The 22,850-nt window shown below is 42.6% G+C and overlaps 1 protein-coding gene across 2 annotated transcripts in view; it reads right to left on the reverse strand.

Moving 5' to 3' along the window:
• CA8 (carbonic anhydrase 8) overlaps positions 1-22,850 on the reverse strand; it is an 81,514-nt gene that overhangs the window by 24,503 nt on the left and 34,161 nt on the right. For both annotated transcript variants that reach the window (XM_008706724.2, XM_008706723.2), the window contains exons 4-7: positions 12,989-13,084; positions 7,626-7,688; positions 5,337-5,385; positions 4,216-4,328 (exon numbers count right to left, since the gene is read on the reverse strand). In XM_008706724.2, coding sequence (XP_008704946.1) covers positions 4,216-4,328; positions 5,337-5,385; positions 7,626-7,688; positions 12,989-13,084 — 321 coding nt within the window. The remainder of the gene's footprint in view (positions 1-4,215; positions 4,329-5,336; positions 5,386-7,625; positions 7,689-12,988; positions 13,085-22,850) is intronic.

Below are 22,850 nucleotides of genomic sequence, written 5' to 3' on the forward strand. Positions count from 1 at the left end.
CTTAATTTACATACATTAACCCTATGATCTAAAGGAAACATTTTTCTCTTCAATACAAAGTTTAATATTTCTTATATATACTCAGCTCTGCAGACTCTACCTACTATTTGCCTTTCCTTTTGTTATTTTATATACAAATAATATTTTATAATCCTTCCCTCTGTCTCTGTTCCTCTTTAAGAGCAATAATATGAGAGGTCTCAATTTTTCTTGGTCTAAATTCTGGAATCCCATCTCTCCCTTTGGTCCGTCTCATTTTTACTGCCCTCTCTGAACCTTTTCTATTTTTGCTCTGCTTTCTCTGAAGTTATATGAGCAGCAACAGTGAAACATTTGAGTCAAGAACAGACTAATTTATGTTCTCTTAAAATTATAATTTTTTTCCAAAATCACTCTAAATTGCATTTTAATATGTGTGTGCGTGTATGTGTGTGTGCACATGCGTGCACACTTTAACACCCCTGCTCTCTGAACAGCTGTTGTAATAGAGCTTGGTGCTAATACTACCTAAATCTTTTTTCTTAAAAACCTGCAGCTAATTGGAAAGTCATCTATTTTCGAGAGCAGTTGATGTTATTCCTTCCAATACACATCCCTTTGGATGTGGCTCCCAATTGGGAAGATGGGGCTTTTCCCAACAATCAAGGAACATGACTTGGTGGGTTAGGGTTATTAGAGTCTGTCACTGGCCTTACTCAAAGGGACAATAGAAAGGAAGGTTCCCTTTGAAGCCAGCCAGACACAAAGGCAGGCACAGTGATTTGTCTCTGAATTTTGGCATAACGTGCTAGTCGACAGGGGAGTACAACGTTATTGCTCACATTTACAGAACACCAGTTAACATTCACGGTAGAGTTCAGCAGTAACATTCCCATGCACTAACATGCTAGCAAGGGAATCCTTAATGGGATTCCAAGAGGAATTGAGAATGTTCTCTTTTGTGGCTCCACAAGGTTAATCCCAGCTAACTTCAATAAACAGAAATTTATTGTGGTGATAAAGTTTTATTTTCCACTAAAAGGTTTGATCTATTTTAGAAAAATACCCCAAAATGAAGCAATGCTGAACAAACAGGACGGTAGACTCAGCTGCTTCTATTCCATCTCCATGCCTGAGGCCTCTCCTCATGGCTCAATCCAATTAATACTTTTCTGCCCTTCCCTTCATGTGTGTGCAGAATGGGATACTTTCCATCTCTCCACTCCCTCCTCCTTGAAACTCACACTTCCCTTGGCTTCGACATTACACCTTCTTGTCTGCTTTGGAGATGTGATGTCAGCGAGAGAAGTGACTTGGAGAGTAGTGGGTCCCATGGGACCCTACCAGCTTTGAAGAGTTCTCTTATAAAAGACTTCTCTTATAAAAGTTTTCTCAGGAAAACCTCCCAAGAGACCGTTTCTCCCATGTTCTCCATTCTTCTTTTCCCATACTTTTTTCTTGGATATCTCATTTGTTTGTGTCCATTGGCTCCTTCTCTTATGCCAATGATCCCTAAATCTGTATGCCCACCTCAGTCTCTGAAGGTCTCATTCTGTGTTTCTGTCAAAAGAAACCAAACTCCTCCAACTGAGGACACAAAACATAGGCCATAAAGGTAGAAACCTTCTCTAGTACCAGTGAGATCTTCCTGACAAGGTCTCATATAGAAAGAGGGTCTCAAAGGAACTGTGATGTCATAAAGGACAAGAGTTGAAAGGGGACAGTGGTTAAGCACCCAACACTGATAATCACCATGAACTGGGTTGGATCCCAAAACCACCCAGTGGCATCTGGGCCCATTTCTATAAGGTACAGTTATTTGTCACTTGGACGGGCAGCACCCACCCTACTTAAATTCTCTGAGGCAACTGTCACTATTAACTTCCTTCCTCCACATGTTGGCCATCCTCTCTGCCATCCGGGTCTTACGATATCGCTCCCTCTCAGCTGTCCTGAAGCCCTTCTTAGCTCCCTGCATGGTGCCATCTCCTCCAGCTGCACTGAGGTGTGGCAGTCAGCTGATTGTCTTGTCTCCTCCTCTACTTGAGCTCAACTCATCATCAAATCCATTTCTTCTTCCTGCACATGAATCCTGAATGCACTTTCCAGCCTCCCCTTCAGTCCCATGTGCCCATGTGGTGGAGCTCCAGAAAGAGAAGTCAAAGAGTAAGTGTTCACCATTTCTAGGACTGGCCCTTACAAAATCCCCCTGGAGATCCTTCACTCTCCCCTTTCTACCAGCTATGTGCCCACATCTAGGGAGATCTTGGAAGCGAGGCACGGACAAGAGTGTCTCTCAACCTGGTTCCCAGAAAAACTGCACAGAGAGAAGCCTTCACCATGAATCAGAAACCCACTTGATGGATTCTGAATGAAAAATAAATTTCCCCTGGGGTGCCTGGGTGGCGCAGCCCTTAAGCATCTGACTCTTGGTTTCAGCTCAGGTCATGATTTCGGGTTTATGAGACTGACCCCTGCATCAGGCTCTGTGCTCAGCAGGGAGTCTGCTTAAGATTCTTTCTCCCTCTGTCCCTTCCCCCGAGTTTGCACGTGCACACACCCGTGTTCTTTCTCTCTCTCTCAAATAAATAAATAAATCTTTCAAAAAATAAATAAATAAATCTCTTCTGTGATAGGTCAAGGAAATGTTGAGGTCCATCTATTACAGCAGCTACCATCTTTGTGGTTAAAATCCAAACCCATAATTATTAGCCCAAACTTCTATCCCTAACATTGGACTCAAATTTCTAATTTCTTCCCTGTCCTTTACCAGACTTACTCCTAATATTTTTCAGGAATTATTCCCTGTCCCTCCCAGGCAGGTTGGGCTTCTTTCCTGTGTGTTTCTGGAGCACCTTACTTCTCACCATCAACAAAACCATCTATATGATTGTTTGCCTCTTCTACTCTATGGTAAATATTTCGAGGGTAAAGACTGTTTTTTTTTTTTTAAAGATTTTATTTATTTATTCGACAGAGACAGAGACAGCCAGCGAGAGAGGGAACACAAGCAGGGGGAGTGGGAGAGGAAGAAACAGGCTCCCAGCGGAGGAGCCTGATTGTGGGGCTCGATCCCATAATGCCGGGATCACGCCCTGAGCCGAAGGCAGACGCTTAACCGCTGTGCCACCCAGGCGCCCCAAGACTGTTTTCATCTCTGTATTCTTTGTGCACTTCCTTGGCACTCAGGGAAAGTTTCTTTTAAGAACATAGGGATAAATGATTAAATAAGGGATTTGTCATATTAAAAATATGAAAGCCTAAAGGTGGTATGATCAAAGTCTGTAAAAGGATGGAGAAGCTAAATTGGGAAGTTTTAAAATTAATCCTTAGAAAAAGAAAAATAAGAAGAAACTGTTAAAGGTTGAAAGGATTTTGAAGATTTAAGGACAAGCAAAGGGAAGGCTTTACTGAGTAGTTAATACACTTAAAGTTCTTAGACAGTGATACAGGATGTAATAAAAATTTGTAAAAAATCATTAAAGGAAACTTCATTTGTTTGGAGTACAGCCTAAGCCTTCTGAGGTTGATCATGAAGGAAAAACTATAGCCTTTTAGAACACATCCCTTAGATCCCTGGAGGATAGGAGACATTTAAAGCACCTCTTTTCTAATAATGCCAAAATCATTATTTAAACCCATTATAATGATGTTGCCTCATGTTCCACCAGCTAACATCCCATGACAGTTCAACTCGGTGCCCCCACCCACTGTGCATCAGCATTTAGAGCACCTATACAAAGCCCAAGGTGAGAAGAGGCAACCAGAAGGGGAGCTAGAGAACAGTCCGGCTCCTTCCAGAGCATGCTTTTTACCTCCTTCACCCTCCTGGCTTACAGAACGTTTCCCGTGCAAGCCAAGGAAGAAGTATAACAAAGCCCACATGACTCACAGAAATAACCAACATTTTCACTTCCAAGACCTTTCTCCTCTCCACTCCTGGGGAATCCCACATAAAGAAATAACCAGATTAATCAAAAGTCTGACTATTTCGGTGACTTCTATTTACTCTGTAAAAACTAACTTTTAAAATACAGATCATAAATGATAGCTGGGTTTTATTCATCCCTGACCTTTCAATTGCTTTCACTGGTTCAAGACATCTCACTTTCATCTGTGAAGATGTGACTGATCTAAAGGGAGCTAAAACATAACACAGACATTTCCCTTTTACAGAAACAATATTTAACCTTTAACTCAGAACTTCTTCTGAAAGATTTAACGTGCTGTACTCACCTGCAGCTGGGATATAGTTAAAGGGTATCGGAATAATATCCAGGTAACACCTTCGCTGCAAGGTGGAATGGTAAGAGAGCCTTCGTACACCCAATAATCCCGCAGCAAAGGATCTGTGCAACCGTGTGGACATGTCACGAAAAGCTAAGTTAGTTAATAATAATTTTGAAGATGCCAACAATAATTGTCAAACTTACAAATTGTCTAAACAACACCTTTCAGAAGGAGGTTCCCATTTTTCAGATGGGAAAACTGAACCACAGAGGGTTACGTAATTTGCCGAAGGTCACTCGGCTAATAACCGGCAGAGCCAGGACTCAAAACCAAGCAGTCTGACTTCAAACACTGTGTCTTTAAACATTCTGTTCTAGCTCTCTCTAGATCTATCTCCCTCAACAGCAAAATACTAAAGTCCTATTATGACAGGACAAAAGAAATCATTCTTATGAAATCTTTTAGTTCTGCGTTAGAGGAGTTCACGGTCAAATATGATGGATAAACGTTCAACACATGGCAAAAACTGGTTGTTGTAAAGCAATTAAATGTAGGCTATAGAAGATACAATGTATCAGCCTATTTGATTTAGTTTAAAACACCAAGAAACAGCACATAATTTAGGCAGAAAAATGTGAAGACCAAAATTTTGTACAAAACAACCTTTAACTACAAAGTATGTTTTGAGTATTTTATACACAATTCTTACACGTTTAGGTATACCTAAATAATTAGAATAACATCTATATGACAGGTGAACTGCAAAGAGTTTACCTTATAAAATTAGATATAAACTTTATTTCACTAGAGATTAGAAAAACCTCACTGACCAATCCTAGAAGTATGTCAGTTATGTTATTATGCTCATGCTTTACAAAGAGGTAGGAATTTTTGCAAATGAAAATCCAAAAGAAACTCTTGAGAGAATAATAGAAAAAGTGACAAAATGCTTATTATTTCAAAAGGTTTACTCCCATGTTTAGAGCAATCTGAAACTGCTACCTACTACAGAGAATGTAAATTACAAAGAAACTTGATTAATTATAGTTACATGTATTTGGAGGTGAACAATGCAATCATATTCACACAGTTAAAATTCATCTTATGCGAGCAAGACTAACACCTACCTGGTAATAAAGTGTTAGGATTAAAGCAGGGTATTGTTTTGGACTTCCCCTGAAAAAGAAAAATATTCACCCTATGTTATCATAAGATTCCTAAATTTTAGAATAAAAAAATTATTAGCACTAAAAATCCAGGTTGACATCTTTTCTGAATGGCATCCTGGGCCCCACACGTCAGTAGATGTCTCCCTATCTTTTCCCCGGAGCCACAGCAGCTGACTCCAACAAGACACCCTGCTCTCAGTCCATGGCTATTTCTCTGCGACCACACTTCAGTGTTCCCTATAATTTCAGAGTGAAACTTACAACTGTCTGCCTAGCGTCCGTCTGTCCCACTTTTCCTGCTCCTCGCACATCCACACCAGAGACTTGGGCTTCGGTGTAAAATGCCTGAACCCTGGTTCAGAGAATTCTTTTGAAATGACCTTCCTCCTGCTACTCTGACCTCAGCTCCTAACCTCTTGGCATTACAACCTGCCTCTTAAATTCTCATTTTGTTTCACTTGCATTTGGTTAACTTGTCTCTATGATCTAGTTTAGAAGCTCTCTTCCTGCACAGAAGGAAAACTAACACCCGAATGAAAAATATTCAATTCTATGGTGCCTGGGTGGCACAGTCGGTTAAGCATCTGATCTTGGTTTCGGTTTAGGTCTTGATCTCAGGGTCCTGAGATCGAGCCGGAAGACAGGCAGTGCACTGGGCATGGAGTCTCCTTGAGAATTGCTCTGCCTCTTCCTGCCCCTCCAGCTTGTGCTGTCTCTCTCTCAAATAAAATCTTTTAAAAAAAATATTCAATTCTAATCAACTGTTTATCAAAGTTGTATTTAAATGTCAATGAATTAAAATAAATAAATAATTTCATAAAATATTTGTGCCATTGTTCAATAGTCACATTTGCAATCTCTACTTTAAATAGTGCCACTTAAACTGCTCAGGCCCTAGAGGCAAACAGACCTGTCCCGGTAGGTGGAGGTCTGCTCTAAGATTTCTCTATCAATGCAGACACAACAGGGCAAGTTAATGCGTAACCTCGGAGTCTCTTCCTTACTTCCAGGAACTATTTGACACATGAAAGAAGCCAGCTTACTTGCTTCCCACCAGCCCCCTGTATTCCTGTAAGACTGACGTCCTGTGAGCTGAAGCAATAAAAGAAAATTTCTCAACCCACTTCCATTGGACAAATGTCAGTCAAGATGTGTTCTTCCCCCTTCTTACCAGCTTTTTGACTAGTCTGTGCTTTCCCTTGGTAGCTGGATTCATTCTAAGCCTGCTCGAGAAACCTATCGTAGCTGTTTTTGCCTAGTCCAAGATGCCTGGGCTTGCGCTGGCCTAGAGCTAATGAGACTTCATTCCCAGACTGACTTTGGATCGGCCTTGGGTCTTTGAATCTCTGTGCTGCATCTGCAGTAGCCCATCCAGGACTAAACTACTGCCCTCCAAGGCCACTCAGATTCAGTCGATGCACCATGAGTGTAAAAAGTACTGGTTATAACAGAACTTGGCTTCCCAGCAAAGCGGGGCTGAATCACCACAGAGGCATCTCAAACTAAGTCACCTTCTCTGAGATAGGTGATCTCACAGCTTAGGTGTACTTGTCTTTTTTCTTTTTTTAACATAAATGCTTTGAAGTACAGTTGCCATAATTTTTGTTTCATTTACACAACTCTCCTATAACCAGTGGGCCGAAAGGGTTAACTGCAGGCCCGGATTGCTCAAAAAGCTGTCTTGAGGCCCGGCCTTGATCGGCTCTGAGGTCCTGGACTATTCTGCCTGATTAGAGTGTTTCCCTAAGCCTGAGGCCTTGGGCCACGCTGTTGGGCCAGATCAGTTTATCCTGACAATGTGATTAATGATGAAAATTTGGTTTGGCTGGGGCTGGGGGTGGGAGGGATGGGGTCAGAGTAGCGAAGGTTAGTTACACAGACACTGCCTACGCTCACATGACTGACCCGAATAACACCCCCGTTCACGAAGGCTCAGCGAGGCTTCTCTGGTTGGTCACACTTCACACGTGTTGTGGCATGTCACTCCCAAGAGATTTTGGTTCATCCCCGTGTGATTCCACTGGTCGGGCAATAGCTGGAAGCTTGTGCCCGGTTTCTCCTGGACTCGGCCCCACGCACCTTTGCACTACCCTTGTTTTTGGTCTGTATCCTTCCTCTGTTATAAACCACAGCCATGAGAATAACAGCTACTCTGTGAGTCCTCTGAGAGAACCATCAAATCGGAAAGTGGTCTTGGGAACCGCTTTCATAACCAGTATTTTTATTTTCTTTTAAATAAGAACTTACCTTGTACTGAATATCCTGGAGGATTTCAGTCACGGCCTTCAAGCCTACGTGTTCTTTTCCTATCTGCAATACAAAAAGCACAAACCATACGACAATCTTTAAATACTTCTCTTTCATTCAAAAGAACTAACAGAAAGTTAAGCTCAAGTCCACCTGAATTTCCTTCTCCAGGAATAAGTAAATGACCTTTTCACTAATAACCAGGTCAACATCTACATAGGGCGATTAAAGTTGTAAGAGAGGCTAGTACAAGAAAGTATTAGTTCTTAGACATTTTCAAGAATTCGTTCTAAATTCATCTTACTGTGTTCAGATTATCACCCACTGTGCCATCTGCAGTCGACCCCTGAACAATGAGGAGTTTAGGGGCACTGACCCTTGTGCTGTTGAAAATCACGTATAATGTTTGACTCCCCCCCAAAACTGAACCACTAATAGCCTACTGTTGACCAGAAGCCTTACTGTTAACAATAGTCGATTGACACGTATTTTGAATGTGACATGGTATGATATACCCTAGTCTTACAATAAAGTGAGCTAGAGGAAAAAATATATTAGGAAAATCATAAGAAGGAGAAAATACATTTACAGTACTGTAAAAAAATCCATGTATAAGTGGACCCATGGAGTTCAAAGTCATATTTATTCAAGGGCCAACTGTGTATCAAATGATATAATACTATAATATAAACATCTCAAGGATATTTCTGAATTAAAATTGATCAGATTACAAACCCTTTCATTTTTTACCTCTGACATTTCTAGATCATTGTTACAAAGATCGTACCCATGCTGGGGGTGGTGGGTGGCTCAGTCAGTTAAGCATCTACATTCAGCTCAGGTTGATCTGGGGGCCTGGGATCGAGTCCCGCTCACTCTCTCTCTTTCTCAAATAAATAAATAAAATCTTTTTAAAAAGATTGGATATAATTGTATAATCACCATTTTATTCTTAAATATATCCGAATATGCTGTTCATAGCTATTTTAAAACATTATATATCATTACATATTTTTAGTGTATAAAATGCTCCAAAGAATGTGAGATTTCAAAAGAAATGTGACATTAAGTATTCTCGACTTTAACTTTAAAAATTGTAAGTGCCATCTGATTTCCACTTTTCAACCAGGTTTCAATGGTCCGTGATAATGGAGGACAATAACGACAGGACGTAATTTAAAATCTGAGATAAACAATGTTAATCATTTGCTTTTTCTCTTCCACACAAATTTGTGCAGGAGGACCTACAGGGGCTAGAAAAGCTGTCAGCGTGTCCCCATTCCCTGTTTCTCGCCACATGCACCCTGTGTGAAATATGCTGGGTGAAGGGGCATCAGAGAAGAAAGACGAGACAAGACACTTACATAACCTAAGACAGGCCAATCGGTTCCAAAGAGTCAAGACTTCAACTCTTTCCCAAGGGCCTGCAGTTCCTCAGACAGGCTTTAAAGATGGAAAATGAATCCTCTAGGTTAAGAAAATAATAGTTCAGGCAAAGGCATGCGTGAGTGCCGAAGCCTGGGCCCGATCTTCTCTCCGCTGTACTGGCTTACCCGTGCGGGAGCATTTGGACGACCACGCCTCGGCTGGCTGGCGTGTTTTCCTTCCATGCATCTCCTGTCAGATGATAACTCTTTGAAGAGCCCTTATCTGAATGCTGTAAGGTCATATGCTGTAGCGGTTCAGAAGCAAGGCCGCTTACGCTGGCCTGCGGGGTTCGGATCCCGACTCGGTTTTTAGCCTTAAGCAAGCTTCCTTAACCTCTCTGTCCTCCAGCTGCCTCATCTATCCAGAGGCGGAGGGGCGGGGAGGGGGGATAGAAGTGACAGCGTTGAAGAGACGACTACCACCAAGACCTGAGAAGAGGTCGTGGACCATCCGAATTCAGTTAATATCACCCACTATTATCCTTGCTCAGAATGCCAAACAGCACCAAATACAGTTTTTCCCTACAGCAGCACTTAACCCTCCAGGCTCCTCCTCCCGTGAAGATTCTTCCCTTTAAGGGCAAGAGGTTTCAATCTGCAACACACTCCAGCTGTTGCTCCCTCTCTTCCCTTTCCTTCTTTGCCAGATTTCTGTAGGAAGAGGTGATAACCTCCACACAGCAAGTACAGACGCTACTCTGTACGAGGACAACACAGCCTGGTGTCACGAGTCGGCCAAGAACCATGAGACCCGTCACCTCCTTACCTCTCACCATCCAAAATGCAACCCGTCAGCCCCGCCCTGCCCTGGTCCTGTGCTTTGCCACTTCTCACCCTGACCTCACCTCCTCTCCGCTGTGCCCTCTGCAACAGGGTGCCACAGCCTGCTGCTCTGTGTGAACCCCTCAGGTCTGCCCAAGGCCCAGCTGGCCCGGGCCTTCCGAGTGGACGCTGTGCAGTGTCCCCCAGGGACAGGGCTGAAAGCTGTGGTCAGTGCCCTGCTGGGCCTCCGATGGCTACTCTGAGCCCAGGCACAATGCCATCCTCCTCAGAGTGGACCGTTCTCCTCAGACACTACCATGCTCTACTTCTGGGGAAATTAAACTGTTTTTAAAAAATGACCCACTGGTCACTCCCTCATTGTCATCCCCGCCTGCCATCAGTACAGAAGACTTCAACTCCCTGGAAGGCGTCTTTCATCCCTGGGTCCTCCTAAATCCTCTGTTCCGCAAGACATCGACGCAACCATTTGTGGGAATTTTCTGCTCTTCTACTTGGCTAGAGAACAATCCACAAGATCTTGTCCTGTACCATCTATGATGTTCAGTGGCAAGTGGGTCTCCCATCCTGACTGTCGAGTCTGTTATCATTCCCCTCCTGGGCTATTTCAAAACCCAATCCCACACCCATGCTTCCCTTGCTCTAGAAATCATTCTGCTTTGTATGTCTCAGAGATAATGATGGTCATCAGGCACAAGCTCCTTTAACTTCTCGCCTTTCTTCACCTTTAAATCCATCCCAGTTCTACCCACTCTTCCTTCCTGACCCTCTGTTTTGGAGAAAGGGTGGGAGCCCCCTCGTCTCCGAAGTTAGTCTATCCACAAAAGCTCTCTATCCTGCATCCTCTCGTCTCCTCCAGAACTCTTATGCATCAAGTATCCCTTTTTCCCCAGTATTTTTAAACTCTGCCTCTGCACTAGCGCTCTTTGCTCAGAATAAAAATACAGGCAGATCGCAGATCTTGAAATGAAACAAAGAGAACATTTCTGTACATCAGCACGAGTTATTACCCCATCTGTCTTTCTTTTCTTGAGCCATGCTTCCTGAAAGGGAAGCCGCTCCCTGCCTCTGCCTCTCCCTCTCCCCCGCCCATTTCCCACTCCTCCTGCCGAAGTGTGAGAGCCCCAGATGGACTGCAGTCCCTCTCCTCTCTGCTTCGGTGGACACTCCTCATCAGTCCTTCTTTCCTTCATGAAATTCTGCTCTCAGAGTTTCTGTAACTTTACTCTCTCCTCGGGGAAAGTTAGAACAAGTGTGCAGACTCGTTATCTTCCCCGGCCTACGACAACGAGCTTCTTCCTGGAACATTGATGCTGGTTCCCAGAGTCCTGGCTTTCAGTCTAATTCTCCATTAGTCCACACCACCTGTCCTATGCTAAGGATCAGTAAATGGAAATATTCTCATATTTGATTCCACTCACAAATATTTATTGAATACCAACTCCAGAGGTAAAACAAACATGTTGACTTCCCTTCTCTACAGGACTGCTCAGTTATTTGTATCATTTTATTTTATTCTTATTTTTTAATAACAAGACATTGCAGGGGTGCCTGGTGGCTCAGTCATTAAGCGTCTGCCTTCTGCTCAGGTCATGATCCCAAGGTCCTGGGCTCGAGCCCCACGTCAGGCTCCTCCACTGTGAGCCTGCTTCTTCCTCTCCCACTAGCCCTGCTTGTGTTCCCTCTCCTGCTGTGTCTTTCTGTCAAATAAATAAATAAAATCTTAAAAAAAAAAAAAAAGACATTGCCTTCTACTGCTATTGCCTCAACTTCTCAAAGTTGGGCGCTTTATTAACTTCTTCAGGTTACAAAAGTAGACATCAATAGTTACCACTTTAGTACACTAGAGATGATCAAAACATTTTTACCGATACCCCGATACCATGATTTCATTCTACTTATACAATGCAGTTATAAAATAGAAGGAATACAGGGCCCTGCCTGTAAAAAAAAAAAAAAAAAAAAAAAAAAAAAAAAGCCGTGAAGTAAACAGTAAGAAGGTTCATTTAAAACTGTAAGAATTTGCTTTTAAATTCTATGATGTGTCATACTTTTAAGATACTGATTTTAAAATATTAAGAGGCTAAAACTTTAAAATATGAAAAGGCTTAAAATTAAAATATTAAAAGGCTAAAATATTCAGTGGCTGCTTCTAAACGTCAATAGACAAATACCTGAGAAAGAAATTTATAATGGAAAATTGTTGTGCTGAATAATAGGACTGAAATATATACAACACAAAAAGAGCAGGGGACCCTTTGCAAAGGCCCCACTCTCTTCAGAAAATTAAGTTACTAACAATCACTGGGCTAATATTACTGCTCTAGTCCCACGTCCTCCAAGACGCAGCCCGGAACCACGCAGAACTGCAGAGTTACAGCAATGGTTTCTGGTCTTGACAGTGACCCCAAATCTGTGTGTGACTACGACCAGTGACTGACCGCTGTGGGCCTTGCTTTCTCTTCTGTAGGATGGGGAAGGAGAAAGCAGGGTCTCGTCCACCTCTTAATCTTTTAGGACATCCAACAGATGATAAGACAAAGTTAAAAAGATTCATGGTGGGGGGAACCAGATGAGATCTTTACTTTTTAAAGTATGTAGTCTGTTTTTGTATGTTCCACAAAATTTAATTACTATCCTTTGCCCACCACAGAGCTCAAATCTAAACTTTATACTGACTATATCCACCCAGATCTTTGCCAGTCTATTTTATCAGTGTTTCCTATCGGACACGTCAAATCATCTTGGAGTGAAAATTACTAATAACAAAGAGCTAAAAGAGCCGACTACGTGATTACGTTATTGATTTTTCTTCGATTTCACAGCAAGCGAGGGTCCAAAACCATTTTCTAAAATTCTTTTTGATTAATAAAATGAACTCTGCCTTCAGGAGACATTTTCTCCATCATTTCTCCAAAGACCCTGAAGGCCAGTTGGAAGAAGATGTCTACGAACTAAATGAACCATTTTCTACCAATGAATATGGCTGCTCTCTCACAAGCCAGAAAAATCAAGTGTTCTCTTCAGATCACCTGTGTTCTCTGTACAAGGAGATTCAGAAGTCATAAAATTGAGAGAGAACACAAAATAGTCTGCAAAGGAGTTAGAAGTAAGCATCTCTGAACAATACAACAGTCACGGCAGGAGATCATTTACCTGGACAAACAAGGCAATGATGGCAATGCCATGTGGCTTCCCCACGGCCTCGTCAATACTGCCAAACAGGGTGGAGTTCCAGTGGATCAGGTGGAGCTGGGTAAACAACAGACAGGTGGTCTCATGAGTAATGCATTTCTGGTGAGAACAACAAAGACAGATCGACTTCTCCGTAACTGTATCGGCTACATCTCTAGGGTACCACACGCACAGAAGTATCCCAAGTAGACACACACAGAGCACTGCTTTAATCCAGGTCCTCTGTCGTTCTGCCCTTCCTGCTTCTGAACAGAGGCAACACTCAGTGGATCGCTGCCTCTTGAGCTCCGTTTTAGTCCTCATCAGGAGCGTATCTAAGGAGACTGGCAGCCTGCCCATGGATTTAGTTGCCTTTCCTTAAATGCCATCCCCTCTGGTTCTCGGGAGCACAAAACTTCGGGTCTGGGCACAAACACCAGCTCTCGTTCCAGGGATCAGTACCGGCAAAATCACATACTGTGTCACCCTGTATTTCCATCCAAAATAAGACAAAGCCAGCCTCAAGCTCCCATAATTACTTCAACTCTCTAAGGATATACAGAGATAGCACCCTATAATGCTGCAACTTCTTAAAGTCATGGTAATATGATGAATGTTGATGCAGAGCTCTAAAGGAAGGCCATTTCCTGCACCGGAGATAAAATTTTATCTGTGAAGGAATGACAAACAATGCTCTAGAAGGAATGACAAACAATCCTCACTCCTAGCTTCAGAAAGCTCTGTAGCTTTCAAGTTTATCTAGAATATGCACTTGCTCCCACAGCACTGATAAAAGACTCGCAAGATGCCAAATTCAATTCCCTGGTTAAAGTCAAATGCCCACGGAGGTTCTTAGGAAAACCGTAGCTAGGTAAACCTTCTGCCGAGAATGCTATCTTCATCACTATAGCTTTTAATCAAGTTATAATTTCTTACCACGTTAAAACACTGCCTCGTTTAAAAATCAGTTCTAATCCAAAAGGACGGCGCTAAAATTCAATCCCCATGTCATTTTAGCACCCATATGAAAATGTGAAGGCCAATTACCATGAGAATAATCACCGATTTGCTCTCTCTACTGCGGAATTTGTCCTACCAGAATGCGAGATTATCAAACTGACCGCTAGAGGGAGGTAGTGAAGTCCTCTGCCTATAAAAGAAACCGTCACCTAGAAAAAGACCACATTCAAGGCCAAGCTGGGACAGGCTGTGAAAAACCAGCATGGACCACGACCGCCCAGCGAATGCAACTGTCAAGGCACTGCCTTAGAGAAAACAATGCTCTATAATGTTTCAATTAATAATGAAAGACAGACCAATTTTAATCTTTCCGCTTCTGGCTGCAACAATAGCATGGAGTCCCAGCGGTACAGATAAGTGTACAGTGTACAGATAAGAGCCGACTGCTTTAATTAAATAAACAAAGAAGGCCCAAGGTTGAAATCTATTTTTATTCACCAAATCACAGAGTTCAAATCAACGTTTTTCTTACTTCTCATAGCAACATTACGGGGTATTTTTTCTGAAACGATACAAGACAAAAAAAAAAAAAAGCTGGGTTTCTTCTTATGTTTCATCTTGCCACTCCTTATAATTCAGCAACATCATTTACTCACACGTGATCTTCACCACCTGCTCCACGGTCTTTTTGTGTTTAAAACTTTGAGGGTCCCCACGCCGTAAAGCAGATGCTGCACACGGTGACTTTGTTTCAGAGAGTAAGTTTACGGTGAAGAAACCGGACAAACGCTACCTGGGCCAGGGGAGCAAGGTCAGCAGCCACAGTCATCAGTCACATTGACAGCGTGCACCCTTGACAGGACGTGCTGAAAACGACGTGTTACCCCTGTGGTCTTCCCCCCAGTAACCTATAAGCCCAGTCTAATCTAAATGAAGAAAACATCACACGGATCTCAGTCGTGGGACAGTCTACAAAATACCTGACCAGTACTCCTCAGAACCGTCAAGGTCAACAGAAACCAAGAAAGCCTGAGAAAATGTCAGTGATGAAAGGGGCCTGAGGAAACATGAAAATAAAATGTAACACAGTACCACAGATGAGCTCCTGGAACACAGAAAAGAAGTTAGTTTAAAACTAAGGAAATTGGGGCACCTGGGTGGCTCAGTCGGTAAGTGTCTGCCTTCAGCTCAGGGTGTGATCCTGCGGTCCTGGGATCGAGCCCCGCATCGGGCTCCTCCGCTGGGAGCCTGCTTCTTCCTCTCCCACTCCCCCTGCTTGTGTTCCCTCTCTCACTGGCTGTCTCTCTCTCTGTCAAATAAATAAATAAAATCTTTAAAAAAAAAAAAAAACCTAAGGAAACTGAATAAAATTCAAACTTCATGTATAGTTTTTGGCCCACGAAGTCTAACAAATATAACATGCTACAGTAAGATGTTAATAATGGGAACTGGGTATGGGTTATATGGGCACTTCCTCGACTGTCTCCACAGTCTTCCTATAAATCTAAAAGTGCTCTAGAAAAAAAAAAAAAGGTCTATTAAAAAAGGGGGGGGGGGGATGCTGGCACCTCAGCCAACCCAAGCTAAAAAAAGGTAATTGGAAGATCGCAAAGACTCCTGTGTGACTACCTCACAACACAAATGAACCAGCCAGAGAACCTTCCCACCTGTTGTTCATTCTACCATCTGGGTCTTAACCAGTCAGTGTCAGAAGAGATTCTTCCCGCACAATCAACAAGGGACTGAAGATTGCGAAACACAGCTCTGTTCTGGCACTTACTGGAAATCCTCTTCACTTGGAAATCCTCTCTCACTTTAAGACCAACATCATTAGAGATCCTCTTTCCACACCATTAGAACACGGTTAATTCAAGGTCCAGGCAAATTTCCAACACATTCTGGAAATCAGCTATAACCTGGTAGTAGTGTCTTAGATGCATGACCCACTAACATAACACTCCACGTTTTTGCTGCGTCTCCGCGTCACTGTGCTCCCCGCGCCCTTCCTCACTCCACCTGCATTAGTGTGCTAGGGCCACCATAACAAACCACCACAGACTGGGAGGTACAAACAACAGAAATGTATCTTCTCCAAGTTCTGGAGGCTGAAAGTCCAAGACCAAAGTGTCAGCAGGTTTGGTTTCCCCTGAGGGCTCTTTCTTCGGCTTGTAGAGGCCCACCTTCTCCCTGTGACCTCACATCATCTTTCCCCTGTGCACGTCTGTGTCCAAATTTCCTCTTCTTACATAAAGACATCAGTCATACTGGATAAGGGCCCACCCGAACCATCTCATTTTAGCGTAATTACCTCTATAACGATCCTGTCCCCAAATATGGTCACATCCTGAGTTAGCAGAAGCTAAGATCTCAGCATATGAATGGGGAGGGGGGCACAATGCAGCCCATCACATCATGTACCTCACCCTTTCCTCTCTCCCGACATTAATGGAAGTTTTTTCAGATCTCGAAAGCACGAATTATTCATATCGACTTCTGTTCTCCTATAGCCCCCTCCTTATTCCTATCATCTTACACTTTGTCTTCTATTACTCTCGATTCTATTTCATAAAGCAAAGCCATAGAGATGGGAAATTACCAGTGTATATGAAGAACTAAAAGCACCTCTGAGGGTAGCTAGAGTGTACGTCTGACTGTGACAGGAAAGATGAGGCTGGAAGTGAGAGGGTGGCACAGAACTTTAAATTTTATCATAACTGTATTTTGGGGAACACTAAAGAATATCTTAGCACAGTGACTATTATTACTTATGCTGCTTAGAATCAAATTTGCCCACGCCAATATCCGCCCTTCTAAAGTCCTGTGGCAGTATGAGGGTAGAAAAGAAGTGGAAGATGGACTTAAGAGGCTGGAAGATAAGCTAGGAGGATACCACAAAAGCTGCAGCTGAAAAATCACGCCAGAGGTGCACGATGGTTCATTTTGTGGGTCGACATGGCTAGGCTATGGTGCCCAGTTGCTTGGGCAAACATCAGTCTAGGGACACCTGGGTGGCTCAGTCAGTTAAGCGTCTGCTTTGAGCTCAGGTCATGATCCCGGTGTCCTGGGATTCCTGCTGAGCGGGGGGAGCCTGCTGCTTCTGCCTGGTCTGCCTGCTGTTGCCCCTTTGCTTGTATGCTTGCGCTCTCTCTCTCTGACAAATACGTAAATAAGATCTTTAAAACACACACACACACACACACACACACACACACACACACACCAGTCTAGTTGTTGCTGGCAAGGTACTCTTTAAAGATGTGCTAACACTTAAGTCAGGAGACTTTTAGTAAAGTAGATTAATCCCCATAATGTGGGTGGGCTTCATCCAATTAGTTGAAGGCCTACGAGCAAAGACTGACGTCCTCCAAAGAAGAAGAAATACTGCTTCCAGATTATAACATACAAATTCTACCTGAATTTCCAATATTTGTCCTGCTCTGCAGATTTGGGACTGAGCCAGTTCCTCCAAACAAATCTTAGTTTCTCTCTCTCTGTCTCAGATATGCATTCTCAATATATATTTTGTTTCTCTGGAGAACCCTGACCAATACACAGGTTGTGCAGACAAATGAACAAACTGGAAGTGTGGAGACAAATGGAGGTTTAAATATGAACAAGGCTAGTAGCCACAAGAATAAAGACAAAGGACTCTAATGATTAAAGTGACAGTATCTGGAATTTACTCTCCTAAGCCTAAGTGGGGTTCCTGTAGGGAAGGGGAATGGAGGGACGAAACAATCCACACATGATCAGAAAATACATACCAGAACTTGTGCTCATGTATTTCTGTCCTTTTTTAAATTTGTTTCCCTATGCCTCACAAAATAATTATATATACAGAAAAAGACAGATCTGGATCAAATCCATAGGACTGCGTGAATATAAATTATTAATGAATGTGCACAATAGTGAGGATCCTGCTCCAAGATCTGCTGAGGGACCGAGGAGTTTGAAGGGAAAGGCGTGTGACACTACGAACATGGTTTAGAAAATGATGAGGCAGCCCATCTGGTCAAAGGGAGGCTTCTGTAAAGGTCCAAGCAGACTGTCATTATCAGTCGAGGGAACTTGGAAGCTCACTTCAAAGCCTAACAGTAGACCGCAGGCTCCGGGGTGTGTCTGGTCCGCGGTCCACGACAGAGCGCAGAGGCGGGGAGAGGCCACACGCTCATGAAAGGTCTCTGAGCCAGCGATCAAGTCCTAGAGTCTTGGTTCAGTTCACAGCTCTTTAGCTCTGTGAACTTCACAAGTCTCTAACTTGTCTGAGCATCGGGATCTGTAACATAAGGAGAGCTGCGTCTTCCCAGCTTGGCTGCTTCACACCTCTCCCTGCCCGCCGAGTGCTCTTTATTCCTAGATTTCTCTCACGGTTCGCGCTCATTAGCATTAATGATATGCAGGCAGCAGAGGCCCAGAAGCAGGGTGAAGAATTTCAAGAATGGAGAGCAGCTTACTTGATAGTGAAGGCCAAGTGTCTACGTGGCCCTGACTGTTGCGAAGGAGGCTGGGGGTTAGACAGTATTATCGCTACAGCTGCCGCCCAGACTCACAACGGTCCCGCTGTGTCAGGGTCTGCGGGACTGAAGGTGACTGCAGGCAGGGCCCCGCCTCACTAAGGCCCTCCGGAGCCTGAAGACCCAGCACGGCAAGTGGCAGGGGGCCTGTCTCTTGCCCTTTGAACCCCAACCCCTGCTACGGCTACCAATAACGGTAGTTGAAAAAGAGAGGAGAATTCTTCCACCAAAACAACAGGGCAGTTCTCCACGCTCCCTTCAGACTTGCCCTTAAAAGACAAAAGGTGTGATGGGTAGTAAGGAGGGCATGTATTGCATGGTGCACTGGGTGTTATACGCAACTAATGAATCATGGAACTTTACATCAAAAACCAGGGATGTACTGTATGGTGAATAACATAATATAATAAAAAATATTATTATAAAAAAATAATAAAATCTTCAGTTCTGCAGTTCAAAAAAAAAAAAAAAAAAAAAGACAAAAGGTGTTGGCTTCCTCCCAACGTGGGTATGTCTGAGTACAAGAAAGTGGTTTTCTCTATCAAAGCCAAATCTTTCCTCACTTCTTACTGTTCTCCCCGCAGCCCCCACCACTGCCCAACCATGAGACCTCAAGGTGTGTGGCCTTATGTGAGTTAACAATGTGCATATTACGGAGAAATAAGAAAGCAAAGATCCATTATTACTCTTATCAGCATCATGACCATCATTCCTTCCTATTAAAAAAAAAAAAACCAACAACAACACCTGACCATATGATAACAACTGTAAAGCTTCCTTTTATAGTTTCGGAGAAAATCTGGGAGCCTTTGCTATAGGGCTCACAAATTCAAATTTCCTGCAATTGATTATGCCACTCTGCCATTAGTACCCATGAGACGTTAATCTTAATGTACTTAACTCGCAGCGATAAATTTGTCCGAAGTTATGAAACTGTGACAAGCCATAGCCTTATAATTACTTATTTGTCACCGAGAAATATAAGTTTGAAGATTTCATGGCAGCCTAACAGAAAGCTATCTTCAAGATAAATGAGGTTTATTATTAACATAAATAACACGACAGCATTAAAGTACAAAAGAATGAATCATGAGGAATGGAAAAAGCAGTAAAGGCTGAAAAGACACTTATGACTCACAAACTTCGTTCCCCAGCCCTGTGCACTCATTCGCACAAGTTCTGTGCTATCTCCTGTTCTCAGACGCTTGATGGACAATTTCTTCCCAATGGCTTCATGTCCAGGTATCACTAGAACTGACCCTTCAAAGGTGCCCTCTTACCGTCTCACCACGGAGCTCTAACCCTGTGGACTTGAGACCTTGAACCGCCCCAACCTCTTTATCTCAACTCACCCATGCCTTTCCTGGCTTTTAATTGTTTGCATTATAAAGCTCAACTGATGTCTATTTCATGCAGCTTTCTCCACATTTCCTCTGTTCAAAAATGTCTAATTTGCTTTATTTCCTGCCCACACAAGATTAAATTTCTCTCACCTCATCCCTCCCCATCCTATCTCCAAAATACTCGACCAAGTGAGACTCCTGACCGTTCACAACAGCCTCCCTATTTTGTTTATGTCCCACTCACTTGGAACGCCATTCCCCATTCTGTCCTGAGACTTATCCAAACTCTACCTATCTTCCTGGTCCTCAACAGACATTTCACAGAGAAATAGACCGAATATGGAGATGGAAACAGATACAACTTGAACCAACAGACACAAAAGAAAAGGGATAACTGGAGGTTCCGCCCCATATCACTCCCCAAAAGTAAGGTGAGTTCCCTTGTAGCTAAGAGTTGAAAGTTACATCACAACAGTCCAACTGGTCTCCCGTGAGTAAGTGAAACAGAATGAAGAACTGCCTTAAGAAGAAAGGCTGAAGGTACGGACTACAGATGTCCTTAGATATCGAGAGAGATAGCCTTACAGAGTCCATTCACCCATGGATCCAGTCACAAAAAAGAGTGACAGAAGGGCGAAGACTGAGCTTTCAGAAATGCTCAGATGAGAACAGGGGGAATATCAAATACGCAGGAGGGAACCCAGAAAATTGCAAAGTCTTGTTTGGACAAAAGAGAAAAATCCTTCTAGAAGAAATTGTGGTCAACGGTGTCAAGGCTCTGCTACAAAGCTACAAAGAAACAAAAGAAAATGAGGAACGGAAGAGATTTGGGATTTATTTCTTTTTAAGGATGATTGAGAAGGCAGTGGCAATAGGATAAAAGTGGCAGAGGCAGAATATTAAAGACATTAGGATAAAACCTGCAGGACAAGGTCACTCATCCAAGAAGGTGGGCAGGGAGTATCAGAAAACAAATCAAGAGGTAACTGTGAGTGCAAAGTGATTTTTTTTTTAATGAGGAGAACTACACTTGAGTTTAAGTAAAAGTCACCTTTGCCTTTAGTATTCTTTTAATCTATTCTTTCAATGGGCAAAAGCAAAACCTGAGAGAATCACAAACTGCTCTAAGTTTTGATAAATCAAAAGTATTCAGTGCACCTATGAACTCAGATGCAATTGCCCCTGAAAACCATTTTCCTGCCAAACTAAAGTCATCGAGAACTTTCCTCTGAGCTGGGCCACTACCTATTCTAGATTCCTCAAGGAAAGATCCTGGGTTCTGTGTCCTGACTTTGCTTAACTGCTTCCCTTAGTCCCAAGGAAATGCAAGGATGGAGAGTTGCAGCCCATCTCCCGCTAGATTCTGAGCTTCGGAAGCCAAGGTGTCACCGCACGCGTGCTCCATTGCGCTCCAAACACCCATTTTCGGAGCACTGGGCAAGAGCTAATGAAATGAAAAAAAGGAAAAGAAAAGATCATGTCTCAGCTACTCTTACACTGAGAGGGCTGAAACAAAGAAGACATTAAGTATTCAAATTTTAAAAAGAATGGGAAACTGGAAGTGAAATGTTTTGAGTAACAAAGTGGGAGCAATAATTAACTGAACAAGAGCAGAGAGAGCAGCCGCTCTCTGCAGATCCACTCCTCCTTATATGAAGCAGCCATTCATCTGCAGATAAACTGAGATTTAGTGTGGATTATTTCCAGGGGCTGCTGCACTTTAAGATGTCACTGTCAATATATTATGCAGCTGTTACTCAGAGAAGGACGTCCAAGGTGCAGACAGATAGAATAGTGACAAAGCGCTGTAAAGCATGAAATGGAAAATAAATTATTTGAAATTCTATCTCTGCTGTCACTTACTTGTTATGTTTGCCTAAACTTAATTATGTATCCTCTTACATAGGTAGAAGAAAAATAGGAGGGTCTGTTAAAACATTTCAGACCAACTCCATCTATTAATATATTAATATAAAAAGCTATTTATAGTGTTCTTAGGGTTCGGAATTGTCAATTCAAAAGGCACTGGAGTTCTCTGTATTTCTAAAAGGATTTTTTTTTTCCAAAGCAGAATGACCTCCTCTTTGAATGCTAATTTCCTTTCGTTTGCTTTGATGTTGCCGTCCTCTTTGGAAGAGGGCATCTTAATACTGGTAGGGCTAGTCTCTCAAAAACGGAAGCTTCCTTCTGGAAATTCACTAGGAAAGGTTGGAAAAGGCTTGTTGGAGCAGTCATGAATCAAGGGAAACAAACACATCATTTTGAATTAATTTCTATTTAATGTAAGATCAAAAGCAATTAAAACAAATTCTTTAACATTGGTTTCTTTGCTTTCCAAGAAATATCCCCCATCTTTTTTTTAATCCCCGGTCTTATTTTTATTAAGAAAAAAAGAAAATCTGAAGTGTGGGTTATGGGCTGTAATTCACTTGCTGTAACCAAAATTCTCTACATTTCATTTGTTATTCTATGAAATAAAGCAGGCTAAGGGCTGTCCAAGGGTCTCGATGTTATAGAACAGAAGTCATTTATAGACCGCATCTGCTTGCTCTGTACGGTGAATCGATAAATAATGTCTATATTCTTTCCCCACTGCCCCAAATAAAAACCACATTTGACAAGAGTTTGAAATGATGGCAGCATTCAACAAAACATTTACTGAGCACCAGTAATCCCTGGGCTTTAGTGTTCACTGCTTTCAACACTGGAAACACAAAGACCTCAAATCTTTTTGTAATACAGGATATGAATAAATAAAAATATAAAACTTCTAATTCAATGGAAGAAAAAGATGCGTGCAAAGGGTCAGATGCAATGTAAATTATGGAGGATGCCTTGGTGTCTGCTTTTATTTGATGTGCTCTAGTGTGTGACGTTCTCCACCAGGCGCTGCTCATTACAAGCATGACCTCACTTCAGTCCTCACTACTGTCTTTCTAACGAGATGCTAGGACTGCCACCAACACCCCATCTTGACAGGAAGGGAATGGAAGCACAGAAGGCAAAGTAGCCCGCCCAGGGTCACAG

The sequence above is a fragment of the Ursus maritimus genome, unplaced genomic scaffold (assembly GCF_017311325.1).
Source record: "Ursus maritimus isolate PB19 unplaced genomic scaffold, ASM1731132v1 scaffold_9, whole genome shotgun sequence".
Classification (NCBI taxonomy): domain Eukaryota; kingdom Metazoa; phylum Chordata; class Mammalia; order Carnivora; family Ursidae; genus Ursus; species Ursus maritimus.